Here is a 13,848-nt window from a genome sequence, read left to right as displayed (position 1 = left end):
TTTGGAGTAGTAATGAGTAATTCTGTATGCATTTTTTTTTTTTTTTTTTGCTTATATAAATCTTTCATTTTTTCAATTCAATGGGTTTTCCTTCTCTTAAAGTGACGGTGTATAGCTGGGATCTTAGGCCGGGGAGAGCTGGGTAGCTCACTCATTCAGTTGCAATTCAGCATGTGTTAACAGCTCCACATAATCATTCAGTGTACATCAAAAGCAAGTAGGAAAGAAGACATGCAGCATAGCAATGAACCTTATGCTGACTCTAAATACAGTAAATATTAAACCCGGGTGCTAAAGATCTTAGTTTGTAACAAGTAGGCTTTAGTTCGGACAGCAGTCATTACTGGTGGCCTGAAAGGACCATTCATGGCCAAAACGGCTGTAGCCAATTTATTCCATGTTTTTGAAAAGGTGCTCTGTGTTCTGCTTTGCCCTCTAACAGAGTCTGCACTGTGTGTGCACAGTTTAGGACATGGTCATAAAGTAGGCCCAGCTCTCAGTATGGCACACGTAACCGTTCCATATGGGGGTCGTCTAACGTTAGGAAATCTTTTATTCACCGCTAATAGTTTGATTCTTCAGAGTGTGAATCCTACTTTACTTGGAAGAAGAGAGCAGCAGCTGTCTAACACCGTGTAGGCTGGTACAATAGTTACCTTTTTATAAAGGCTCGTAGCCATATTGCAGTTTTATACAAAGCTGTAGTAAGCCTTCCACAGAGATACAGGAGTCCCCTACTGCCACTTTCATATGACATGTTACATTTGATCATGCTGTGAGAGTTACCTTTGCCCTTCATAAACTTGCAGAATGAAGATGGCAAGCTGATCTTTGGCCTCTTTCATGTTAGTTCAGTTATAAAGAGTACTTGTGAATCTGAGAAGTTTCTGGAAGTACTAATAAGTTACGCAGCCGTAATAAAACTTGTGTACATGCACTACACGATTTGATCTATAATTTATACCTTACCAACTGTAATCGGATCTTTGCATCGGTGAGTCTATACCTGCAGCCGTCATAGAGGGACTTGGGTCCTAGGCGGTGGTTTTGTTTTTTGTTTTTTTATTATTTTTGGAGATTCTGTGCCACATCATTTCAGCATCCTAGTTCCAATCCCAATGTCTACTCTTGATGCCGATTGCATATCGAAAACTTGAGTGGTAATTCTCTCCATGCAGATCCACAGCAGAAGCCCACAGCTCCAATGTGGCTTTTTGATGGTGTAATCAAGGCCTGGCTGAGTAAAAACCTTAGACATTATGGCTTATTTATACAGGCAAGCCAATAAAAGTAGGCACAAACATTGATGAGCACACAAACGTGTCATTGCTGTGAAAATGGACTAGAATAATGCTCTAATTACACCCCACCACCACTGAATCAAATTCATTTTTTTCCTTGCGTGTTTTTGTTGGGGCATTTTCTCTTTCTTCACAGAAACAGCTTTTGATATTTTTTCCAGCCATCTTCCCTTAGACTAGGTGAAAAAAGTGTATAAATGTCGATCAAAAACCAGTTGTACAAAACACAAAAGTAATGCCTTATTTCATTATTTTTTTTAATTCTTTACAAGCCACAAAAAACACCCTGAAGGAAGCCTAAATTATATCTTAGGCTTATATGTCTTCAAAGTGTCTCAAACATTTTTCATTTCTTGTTTCTATGGAAACATATTTTTGAGAATGCTAGCAAAAGGATTGTTTCTGCTTTTTGCCATCTATGTGTTAGTAGTATTCAACAAGAAATCTGATCTAACCCCCTATTAACATTATAGGTCAAAGGGTTAAGAAAAATAATTGGTATTTCCAAAGAAAAGGTTTTCCAACTCCAACCCATATCTTTAGTGTATAAGTACTTCTACTCTTGGCCTATAAAAAGGCTCTCAGAGGCTACTTGGGTGGAGTAGACCTTTTTTCCACTTATTAACCACTAGCCACACCTCTGACGCAATCAAACATTTTGCCCAGTGCACAGAGTTTGAGAGGGAGGTGGTGGTATGCGAGAAGCTAAATCAACTAATTAACTGCCACTTGGGTTGCCCTCACTAGACTGACTGGCGATGTTGGAACCAGTGGATGTATGAGGACGTGCACGCAAGGGCTCAGTAAATAGGGAGAATTCTCTGATTTGGCAAGCATGAGCAGCTCCAACCTCTTCGTTGTCCGTCGTCCAGAGACAGGTGGCCCCAATCGTTACAGACCACTGTCTGTCAAAACTATTTCCAGGCACTTGGCTGAAAGACATTTGGTCTTACAGTGCCCATTACGTGTTCTGCCTTTGACACTCGCCCAACGTTGCCTCTGTTTGCAGTGGTGGAACTGGGTTGTCAGCGATGAATCCAGGTTTAGTTTGGGGACTTACAACGGCCATGTTCGTGTCCAGAGAACTTGGTGTGAGCGCCTCAATCCTGTTGCTGAGTGGCACACTGCTCCTACTATTGGTCCCTACATGTGTTCCTCTCTTGGTGGCTTCCGACAGGCATTTTCCAGCAGAATAATGCTCGGCTGCGCCCACAAGGATGTCATAAGAATTCCTCCACAACATTGTCACACTGCTATGGCCTGCCTGGTTGCCAAATTTATTGCCAATAGAACATGTATGGGTCCATCTGGGGCACCAGCTTCGAAAACTTACGAGTTTGCCCAATCTAGAGTCTTAGTTACAGCAAATATGGACTGATATGCTGGATGATACCATATGGAATCTGTATGCCTCCATGCCTGCCCATATCATACCTTGGGCTGCCTCTAGCTTGGATGCAACAGGGTACTAGAGCCTTCATGCCCACCTGTATCACATCTTGCATCAAAGCTAGAAGTAGTAAAACGGTACTAGAGCATCCATGCCCACCCGTATCACATCTTGCATCCAAGCTAGAGGCGGAACAGGGTACTACAAGGGGTCCGCTTTCCACAATAAATGTTTTTGCTCTGATATTGTAATCACTTAATTATATCAGCGTTAGGCTGAATGCACACGGGCGGAAATTCCGCAGCGAGATTTTGTGTAGAATTTCTGCCATAGCACACGGCCATAGGATTGTATTAGCTCGTACTGCCGCGTCATTGCTGATGTGCCGGCTCTGTACTGCGCATGTGCGGCTATGCAGCAGCCGGAACCTTGCAGAGCAGAGAGAGAAGACGCCGGACAGGTAAGTGAGAGGTCAATGCAGGGGCACGGGTCGCAACCGCTGCGAGAATCTCTCAGTCGGAGTCCGACCCGGCTGTCTGCATTCACCCTTAGGCTGGGTTCACACAGGGCGGATTTGCCGCGGAAATTCAGCGTGGAATTTCGCCGCGGCAAATCCGCCTGCGGCCGTTAATCTGGGGATTAGCCAGCCATGTGGACGAGATTTCTCAGAAATCTCGTCCACACGGGACGGCCAATCCGCTGCAGTAAGTCAGGCAGGAACCGCGGCTGCGGCGGCCGCAGACGCAGCTTTCAAATATGCAGCATGTCTATTTATTTTCTCTTTCTGCTACGGCCGGGCCGCTCCAAAGCCGCTGCGGGTTTTTCTGCGGCGGTTCTCCCGGCGGAAATCTCGCGGTTTTTGCTGCGGCCAAACCGTGAGATTTCCGACGGGAATCTGCCCCGTGTGAACCCAGCTTTACAATCACACAGAGAAAGTTCTATTTGATTCTGACATCTAGGTGTTTTTATTTGTTAGTTTTACAATGAGTGTATTATATAAATATTAGTTCAGATATCTGGAGTACTTTGGACGCTCACCACAGTGCAGAAAAACGGCCTTGCTGCTCCTAGTGCCATAACTATTTGGCATATCTTATATTTAGGCTCGATACTGGGGCCTACGTTGCTCTTATGCACCTCTTAGGAGTGATATCAGTTTCCATTATCTAATATGGGAGGTAGCATCTCTCTCCCCTTTCATCAACCTGCCCTCCCTCTCCTTGCCTGCCTCTCCATGTACAGAAAATGTATTATAGGGATCTATCATACAGAATTGAATTGGTCCACAACATGCAGTAGAACTTGTTACTGCAGAAATGTGTACCAAAATTCACATTGTGCTGTTTCAAATTCTGCATCTAAATCTGCAGATTTGGATGCAGAATTGCGACAAGCATTAAAAGACGGGGTTAGGAGAATGAAGCTATAGTTAGGGTATGTTCACACATCGTACATAAAATCTGCAGCAGACTTTGCATCTGGTTTTGCATGTGAATTCACTCACTGGACTGCAATGAATAAATTCTTTGGTGAAAAGCTGTGACATTTCCTCAACAGCATACTGCGGATTCCAACATCCACATCATTACTCTATTCCGCTGCAGATATTTTCTGCTGTTAGTGAATAGGCTTTGTTATAACCCAGTTCACATAAATTGTACTGTACATTGCTGTGGAATATCTGCGCAAAAGCTGCAGCTGAAATTCCATAGCCAATCCACGATGTGTCAACTCACCCTTTCAGTGTCTGTAAAGGTGCCTTAAGACTGCATGATGTGTGAGGGAAGTATGTTAGTGTTGTGTAGGTACTAATTGTCTCAGAATGCTGAGTACATTTGTAGCCTCACAACAGGAGAAGCCCACCAACTCAACTAGCATGGAGGGAATAGAAGAACAATGACTCCCTGCAGCCACCTATGACAGCTTTATTTCAGGCTCTAGATATCCCTCCAATGAACCATATATCAATGGGGAAACGTATCAGGAGTTGATATGATGCCGGAGAATGTTGTTTCTCATAGGGTCCAATGGCAGACAGTTAAGGGGTAGCTACCAAGAAGTGGGGTTGTCCTTCTCAAGGAGAGAACACCACTTATAGGCAGGGAGAAATAGGATCAGATCATGGATAGATACCTGAAACCAAGCCAATGGCCATGTACCTTTGCGGGCATTATTGTGTGGCTATCGGCTGCCATGAGTGAGCAGTTGTTGCTGCCGCATTGTGAGTACCACAGCTTCCAACCATACCCTTAGGGGGTCCAGACGGAGCCAATTTGCCGCAGAATTTACAGCAAAGTGGATGAGATTTTGAAAATCTTGTCCACAAACTGCGCAAATAATCTGTAGGAATTGACGTGAGGTGCAGAATTCCATTACCCAGCCTGTCAATTTTATTGCCGTTTCTGCTGTGGAATTCACCTCTACTCAATGATGGGATGAATTCTGCTCAGAAATATGTGATAAAACTGGCACCAAATGGGCGGGCTTACAAGCAGAAGTCACACTGCTGATCTGTAGCGGAATGCCCACTGCGGACATTCCATTGTAAATCAGACCCCGGCCTAAGAAGTAAGTCGGCTGAATCCTCCAACATTGGCAGGATAGAATGACTGAAGAGAATGGAGATGTCCTGACTCTCTGCCAATCACAAATGTAAAGGAAGATAAAAGGATTTGGCATGTTGGATTTCCGTTTAGCCAAGCTGAACATGTGTGTTTATGGGAAGATCTGGAGAAATACCTTCCAGATGAGTGATGAACTATTGTATGTGCATGGGCAGATATGGATAAGTCGTCCGCAGATCATAGCAACAGATGCATTCAGTCAACAAACGAGCATTTGCTGATTTATTGCTCGCTGGGTTGCTTACACAGGAAAGATGTAAATGAGCAATAATAAAACTATGGAAACAATGATTGCTTACTTTACATGCAAATAACCACCGATGACCAACATGCTAAATAGCGTTTATTTGCACTTTTTATGGGCAGGTAATGTGCACTCATTGACTAAAACAGTAATGCACCAAGGAGGCGTTGCTGGAATCGAATGAAACTTTATAATTGTGACTATAATGATATATAGAAGTGATTACAGCAAAAATAGAAGTTTATTAGGGGAAACTGTACACGTCAAGGGAGGCTCTAGTACCCCGTTGGGCCGCCTCTAGACTGGGTATATGATGAGACACGGTTGGGCATGGAGACATACAGGCTCCGTATGTTATCCTGCGGCACATTTGTCTACTAGGGGTGATCAACTGTCGTATGTGATGCCCCCCAGACCATCACACCAGCAATGGGGGCAGTGTGCCGCTCCTCAGCAAGGACTGGATTGTATGTAACACTCACTCCTAGGCCTCCCCATATTCAAACACGACCGCCATTCGCGCCGTCCTGTAATTCCGCACATCTGAATGCAGCCTTCTGATACGGAATTGACAGCCGAATTCAGCCATTATCAATTCCCGATCCCCAGTATGGATTCGATGCTGAACATTCCATAAGAGGGGATATTCCACATATTCCGCCCCTATGGGGAGGGGGTGCATGGACTGACCTCTCTACCAGCTGCACCTGGCAGGATCATGCCCATGCCTGTGACTACCGAGCTGGCACACTATAATGATACACAGCAGTAATCCCCAGTGTATTAATGAAGGTAAACCGCTTAGAATGAGCAGCCAGCGCTCCAGCGCCGCCCCCCGCACTGCGCCTCCCCGCCCGGGCTGACACATATGTCTGTACTGCGGTGTCTGCAGCTAGCACATGTACCGGGAGGCTAACCGGCACCGCTCCGGGGACAGCAGGCACTAGCACACCACCGGGGACCCTGACCATGGCCGAGGGCTCCGGGAAGACGTCTCCGCAGAGCCCCAAGGGCGGCGCTCTGCCTGCAGGTGAGCTGATGCAACGGGAGACGGACGGGCACAGGGCCGAGGAGATGCGGGGGCTGCATGGGCATATTCACGTTACAGGGGCGGTGGGTGAGACCCCCTTGTAGGGCCCTATAGAAGGTGACTGGCATACACATTGCGGGGACTCCATAGTGGACAGGTGTGTGATGACGTGTGGGGTAGCTGCAGTGCCCCCTCCTGAGGTTATCTAGGGGATCAGGAGGGGGTGGCATCGGGGTGTGCCATGCATGGATTGTAGTTGCCCTCCACCACTATGTATACAGATATGGGCAAAGTGCAATGGAGGTGGAGATTACCCAGGTGTCACCAGGCTGTGTGATGTGGCACTTGTCCTCAGGTGAATGTCACAGATTGTATGGTGGCTCTAGAAATGAGAGGGTTGGGGGTCTCAGATACAACAAATATACAAAGTGCTATTATTACAGGCCTGTCTGACTCCTTGCAGAAGAAACAATCCATTGCTCTTAAATAGCACATTGCAACAAAAAACCCCGCAGTACGTCTTTTTAATCCACCGCCGATCCGACAAAACGCTCTGCTGGCCCCCGACAGTCTTTGTTTTGCAGGCTAGTAGCATATGACCTCTACTGCCAATTGGTGGCCCCAGCGATTACAGACCGTACTACTGAGGTCCGCGCTCAGTGATGTCAAGAAGTACGGCACGTAATCGCTGCCAGGCTCTGCGGGCAGCTGTTGCTATGGCACATCGTTACTGGTAGTCTGTGAACAAAGACGGGCAGGGGATTGATCGCTGGTGGATGTTGGGGGGGGGGGGGGGGGGTTTAAGGCCGGCTTCAGACGGACGTATTTGCCCACTCAAAATTTGCGCGCACGATACACGTAGAATAGAACCCATTAAATTCATTCACCGGCCTGAGGTTTTCCTGCACATCTTGGTTGTGCAAAAAAAACCCCAAACCGCAGCAGGCTCTATTTTCCTGTACATTTGCGCACCAGAAGCCTAAACAGAAGGCAATGGGAATGTGCTAGAAGCTGCGTGAAATACGGCGGAATCGCACAGGAAAAAGAACTCTGAGTAACTGGGCATTTCAATGGCTGGCAGCATCGGTGCTTCTGGCGCATGCAATTGCGCATGACCTGCACACGCAAAAAGTACAGTAAAATACTCCGATGTGCATGCAAAAAAGCAACATTCTTTCCGCAGAGGTGCAGTGCGCATGCAAATCACGTACGCGAGTGTGAAGATGGCCATAAGGAAATCTGTCCGTCTCCTTAGTACTATAAACCCTATAGACTGTAATATGTGAATGAGTGTTTTGGTCATTTGTCAGTCCGTATGTTATGTCTGTCCGTGAGTCCCGTATGGAGTGCACTGTCCCATTGGGTTTCCAGCCAGCGCGTCTTGTTTGAATGCGACACCACTCCCACGTCTGTCCTGCGGCGAGGTGGACGTGCCAACGTCTCTAGCAATGGTGGCTGGAGACTGCATACTTTCTGTTTACGGCACGCCAAAACTATATAAGGGATGGCGCATGCCTGTGATGTCATTCCAGATGCTCAGAGTTCACAGCGCATTTGCGCTCTCCTTCAGTGTGGCTCAGGCTTGACATCACGCATGACATCTTCAGCTGCCATTGCTGGAGGTAACAATCAGCAATGAAGGGGGTGTTTCTAGGGTTAAGAAGAAGGGAATGCCCACCATTCATTGGCATTGAGTGCAGGAAGCACTTAGACGGCTATATCTCCAGATGGGAGGAAATAAAAGTACGGTTTTATTTATTATGCAGTGCTACATTATTACAGTCTATAGGATTAAAAGTACTAAAAAGACTGACTTCTTGTTAGGCCGGTCTCACATCTGCGTTGGAACCTCCGGGGCTGAAGGTTCTGTCGCAGATCCGGCTGCAAATACCGGAGGAAAAAGTGCTGCATGCAGTGCTTCTTGTTTTGTCCCACAATCAGGCATAAAGCAGGTGTACTCGATCATAGTCAGTGGGTCTGCCTGGGGCTGTTTGGTTCTGTCCAGAGACGGAAGTGTTCGGCCACAGGGATTCCCCTTTACTGCTTCTCGAACGGAGCAGGAAAGTGGAATCCCCAGTGCAGATGTGAAACCATCCAAAGATTATTTGTTGCAACTTTTGTTTTTTCTCCAAGGAGTCATATAACCCCTTCTGCTGGCATCATAGTAGTCATACCGGGGTGTGTATATGGCCCACAGCATTCGTACGTGCCCCCCACATCCATCTAAGTGTTTGGATTTTACTGATTTGCGGATGTTCAATACATATAACAAGTTGATCATTGTGTGTGGGTACAATAGAATACAAATCTGTGCATTCAGGGGGCTAATGTGCGTGACAGCTGTCTAACGCAGATTCCGTGTGCAATGTGCATCAATAAATGGCATGTCACCTTTTTTTTTTCCCCCCAACAACGCAGATTTCAGATTTGCGTATGCATATTTGTGCACACATGAGAGCAGCGATTTTGTGAAACATCCATTGCGTTTTTGGGCACGCATCGGCACATTTCACTGTAATTTTTACACGTGCCATTGCGCGCCAAAAAAATATGCACGGATTCTCCCAGCCATGATTAGTCTAATAAGTTCAAGATGTGCAAAACTCAGGAAAAAGAGCACATTAGTGTATTGTGCACAGATCTGCGCATCCCCCATCGACGTCTATGGGGACTATCAGTGGGCAGGAAAATAGAGCATGCTGTGTTTTTTTTTTTTTGTTTTTTTTTTTGCGTGACCGAAATGTGCAGTAAAAAACAACCATGCATGTGAATAAACCCATTGACATCATTAGAATAAAATTGCCCACGCAATTGCGTATACAAATCTTGTTCATGCAAATACGTTCATGTGAATCTGGCTGCAGCAAATAACTGAATAGGTTGATGGACAGACATTTGTTGTGCTCCTGCTGTACTGCTGCACACCCCTCACTATCTTCTTATGCCGTCCAGGATAGGTCATTGGTAGGCGATCGGCGGGGTCCTGCCGCTCGGGATCCTCCCCCCGATCAGCTATTGTACGGAGCAGGAAGCTGCCAGTCATGCAGGCGCAGCTCCCTGCAGCAGGCTGTACATGGCTGCTGATGTACTGTATGCCCTCTGTACTACCCTCGCTGAACTAGACGTTGCTGACGTTACTGTTTAACTGGACAAACCTGTCCCTGCTGGTAGTTGTAATTACTCTATTGCTATTTTTATAGTGTATGTGTGCTGGTAGTAATGTACACCGTGCAGCGCTGATCACAAGATGGTTGCTATGGGTAACCGTCATAGCGCAGCTTTATTTTACCTCAGCAGCATAAGAAATGGCAACCAATCACAACGCAGCTTTCATTTTACCTCAGCAGTATAAGAAATGAAAGCTGCGCTGTGATTGGTTGCTATGGGCAACAAAGACAGCTTTTTTTTTTTTTTGTAGACCGCGTTCATAAGAGTGTGGTGCCGGCCTACTTATCTGTGGCCAGCCTGCATGTGTTTAATGGCGGATTTTGAATGGGATGTATAGAGTAGTCTCTGTATTAGCACTAATTATCAGCTCGAAGACTCTGAATAATTTACAACATGTAGTCCAAGAGGAGACTGATATGTGACCTTGCAGAGTTGTAGTAAAGATAAAGCTCTTCCCATAGAGGGGATATTGTTGCAGTGGTGAGCCATCTTGCCTTCTTCCTGCAGGGTGGCACAAGTCATATGGGACAGTGCTGTCCTGATGGGGCAAAACCTACACATTTAATGTAAAATGTAGTGCGAAACCCCCTAAAGGCCTCATGTCCATGGGCAAAATATGATTTTAAATCTGCAGCGGATCCGCATCCCACAGGGATGCATTGACCACCCGCAGGTAGATAAATACCCGCGGATGGTCAATAAAAGTGAATTTTTAAAAATGGAGCATGAAAAAAAACGTGACATGCTCCATTTTCGTACGGGTCTCCCGCAGGCTTCTATTGAAGCCTATGGAAGCCGTCCGGATCAGCGGGAGACCTAAAATAAGAATAACTTACCCGCAGCGGACCGGGCAGGTCTTCTCTTCTTCACGGCTGGATCTTCTTTCTTCAGCCCAGCGGATGTGCCCGGCACGCTGCCGCCGTGCCGAGTACATCCGCCGGCCGAAGAAAGAAGATCTGGCCGTGAAGAAGAGAAGACCTGCCCAGTTCGCTGCGGGTAAGTTCATTCTTATTTTCAGCGCTCATGTCCGCGGGGCAGGAGGGACCAGCTACGGATTCTCCATGGAGAATCCGTAGCGGGCCTGATTTTCCCCGTGGACATGAGGCCTAAGGCCTTATGTCCACGGGCAAATTAAGAATTAAAATCCAGAGCGTTTTTCCCGCACGTGGATCCGCACTCCATAGGAATGCATTGACCACCTGTGGGTAGATAAATACCCGCGGATGGTCAATAAAAGTGAATAAAAAAATTTCTGGAGCATGAAAAAAAATGGACATGCTCCATTATGACCTCATGTCCACGGGGAAAATAAGAATTAAAATCCGCAGCGTCTTTCCCGCGCGCGGATCCGCGTGCCCATACGAATGCATTGACCACCCGCGGGTAGATAAATACCCATGGATGGTAATTTAAAAATTTCTGGAGCATGTTTTTTTTTTTACGCAAATGTTAATGGAACTTTCTAATGTTAAAAACGCATCGCACGAAAATCAGAAGTTTGTGCTTTTCGACTTCTGTGCGATGCGTTTCTAACATTAGAAAGTCCCATTGACATTTGTGTTAAAAAACAATGCAACGATATCGCGTGAAAGAAAACACGTAAGAAAAACGCAAGCGTGGAAGAGCCTAGGGTAGCGTCGCAGGTTGTACCATGGATTTAGCTTAAACTGCGCTGCGTGTTACATGCAGATGTGTAGTAGAATTGAAAGGTGTGAAACAATTGACAGCCTGCGGTATTAAAATCCAGACGGCATGTCCGTTCCACTGCAGATTCCACATGGATTCCTTCTGCCATGAATGGGAATTGCGCCCAAGAGCGTGCAGAATTTCCAATTTCAGCCACATGTGAATACGACCTATCACTTGCGACACCACATTTAATAAATATGCTTCAGTGTTTAAAAAAAATATTTTCCTTTGTCTAGTAATTGACTTCCCGATATCAAATAACTTTAAGAATCCCTTTAGGTAACGTACAAATGTGGCTCATAGATGAGAAGATAACGGCATGGCGGTTCAGACTGATCGTCGAAGCCCATGTAGAACCGGTTATTTCTACGCATCTGACTCATTCAGTACTATTGCTGTAAATTGCCTCCAGTGGTTCAAATGGAACTCGGAAGCGCCTTTCCATTTATAGCTTCTGCCATACCGCGTCGCCGCGTGCACGACCTCTCGATGCTGAATAATCAGAACTGGTTGCGGCAGCCATCGTTGTGGTGGTAACATTACACCTTGTGTTTACCTGCTGATTGTGTTCTTCAGTCTTGGCAGTCTTTTTTAGCTGTGCTCCTTCATGATCAGTTCAGTTGCACTGTCCCATGGTAGTCTGAAATGGGCCTCATTAGGCTCAGCTCGCTGCTTTGTATCATCAATGCTTACCACTCTGCTTTTCCGAAGTATATTGGCAGCTTTGTATATAAATGCCCACTTGAATACATGGGTAAACTGGGTTCAAGGGACAGGTCTACTGTACTGTTAGCTCAGGCAGCACCTATTGGGTCTCTAAAAGTTAGTGCAAACTTAGGCTGGGCAGCCTTAATATGCATTGGGTTTATCCCTTAAATGATAAATATGTTGAATTTTAAGACTGTCTCGTCTAAGTCTAAACCACGTATTTAGTTTACGCCAAAAATATGGGGAATTTTGTGGCAATGTGGCACAATTTAGGCGAGACCCTTTTTTGGACAAGTCAGAAAAACTGTTTGAAAGTGTCTAAAAATATGATAAACGAAGCATGTAAGACAGTTATCAGGTGTAATTTGCTCTAGAAACATGTTGTATTCTCAATAGTAAATAAGCCCCCTTGTGCTGTTTGGTCAACAGCAGTCAACAAAAAAAATTATTGGATTCAAATGTGGAGAGCGCCCCCTCCAGTGACTCATGGTCACTATGTATAATTTTTTTTTTTTTTTGTGCAATTTGGTTTAATTATCCAGTGACTTGTGCCCATTCTCTGTTGCTTCTGACCCTTTCCCAATATCCATCATACTTCAACGCTGCGCTTTTTAAATGCGAGTGTTAATGGGACTTTCTAATGTTAAAAACGCATTGCACAAAAATCCCAAAGCAGAAACTTGTGATACGTTTTTAATATTAGAAAGTCCCATTGACATTCGCATCGGAAAAACGCCGCGTTAAAAAAACCTGCAAGTGTGTGGGAACCCTTAGGGTGCGTTCACACGAGCGCATAAAGGGCGCGTTTTTGCGACCAAACGTATATACGTGACCATCTGAGGCAATGGTTTCGAATGTATTCGTTCACATGGGCGATTTTACAGCGCGTAAAAACGGCAACCTGCGGGAAAACGGACATACGCGACCGAAATACGTGCCGGTGAATATTCGATGGCCGAAAAGACCGTTTGAAAAGTAGGAACAAACGAAAATACGCTTTCTAGCTCTGGTCGTGATCGGCGAAAAACGTTCTTTCCGGCGATTATACGCTGCGCTCGTGCGAACATAAATACGCCTACGCTCGTGTGAACGCACCCTAAGGGTGGTTTTACGTCTGCATCAGAAGCTATGGCCGTTTTTGGGAGTAAATACATGCACTTGGATGATGTAATAAGGCCAATCACGGGCACGGATAAGGCGGTGAAACTGAAAATGAATGGTGTGGTGATGATTCTAGCTACCAGAGCTGGAATCTTAGAAGGTTCACAGTGGTAATGATTTTGCGCTACATTCACTACTGGAGGAAACAAGTTGTTGTGTCTGAACGGTAAGCCCTGTGAGCACACGTTACTTCCCAGGATTTACACTGTTTGCTTTACCAACCTGATACCATGCTCCCTAATGCTCAATATTTGACTTGGCCAGTGAATATGCTCTTAACTCAGCCATCTCTTTTCATAGATTTGCCCCGTATGTGCAAATGTGTTTGATACCTTGGGTCTTAAAATACTCAGATGAGTGCATTTAAAGGGGTATTCTGTACTTTTTAAAGGGGTTCTCCGAGTTGCAGAATTTCTGCACAACTAGCTTCTCATGCTCTAACATGATAATCATATACTCCCCTCTCCCTGCTTCCGCTGTGTCCTGTGGCACTGCTCTGGGTCTCCCTTTTGACATCACATTTAAAGGCTGCC

The 13,848-nt window shown here is 45.7% G+C and overlaps 1 protein-coding gene across 6 annotated transcripts in view; it reads left to right on the top strand.

Moving 5' to 3' along the window:
- The first annotated feature begins 6,416 nt into the window (after positions 1-6,416).
- The window catches only part of MAP7D2 (MAP7 domain containing 2), a 114,328-nt gene continuing 106,896 nt past the window's right edge, over positions 6,417-13,848 (top strand). For all 6 annotated transcript variants that reach the window (XM_066599852.1, XM_066599851.1, XM_066599847.1 and 3 more), the window contains exon 1: positions 6,417-6,589. In XM_066599852.1, coding sequence (XP_066455949.1) covers positions 6,529-6,589 — 61 coding nt within the window. In that variant the 5' untranslated portion in view covers positions 6,417-6,528. The remainder of the gene's footprint in view (positions 6,590-13,848) is intronic.

Source organism: Eleutherodactylus coqui, chromosome 4 (genome assembly GCF_035609145.1).
Source record: "Eleutherodactylus coqui strain aEleCoq1 chromosome 4, aEleCoq1.hap1, whole genome shotgun sequence".
Lineage (NCBI taxonomy): Eukaryota > Metazoa > Chordata > Amphibia > Anura > Eleutherodactylidae > Eleutherodactylus > Eleutherodactylus coqui.
Note: the sequence above shows the minus strand (reverse complement) of the source record. Positions and strands in the feature narration are given on the sequence as shown.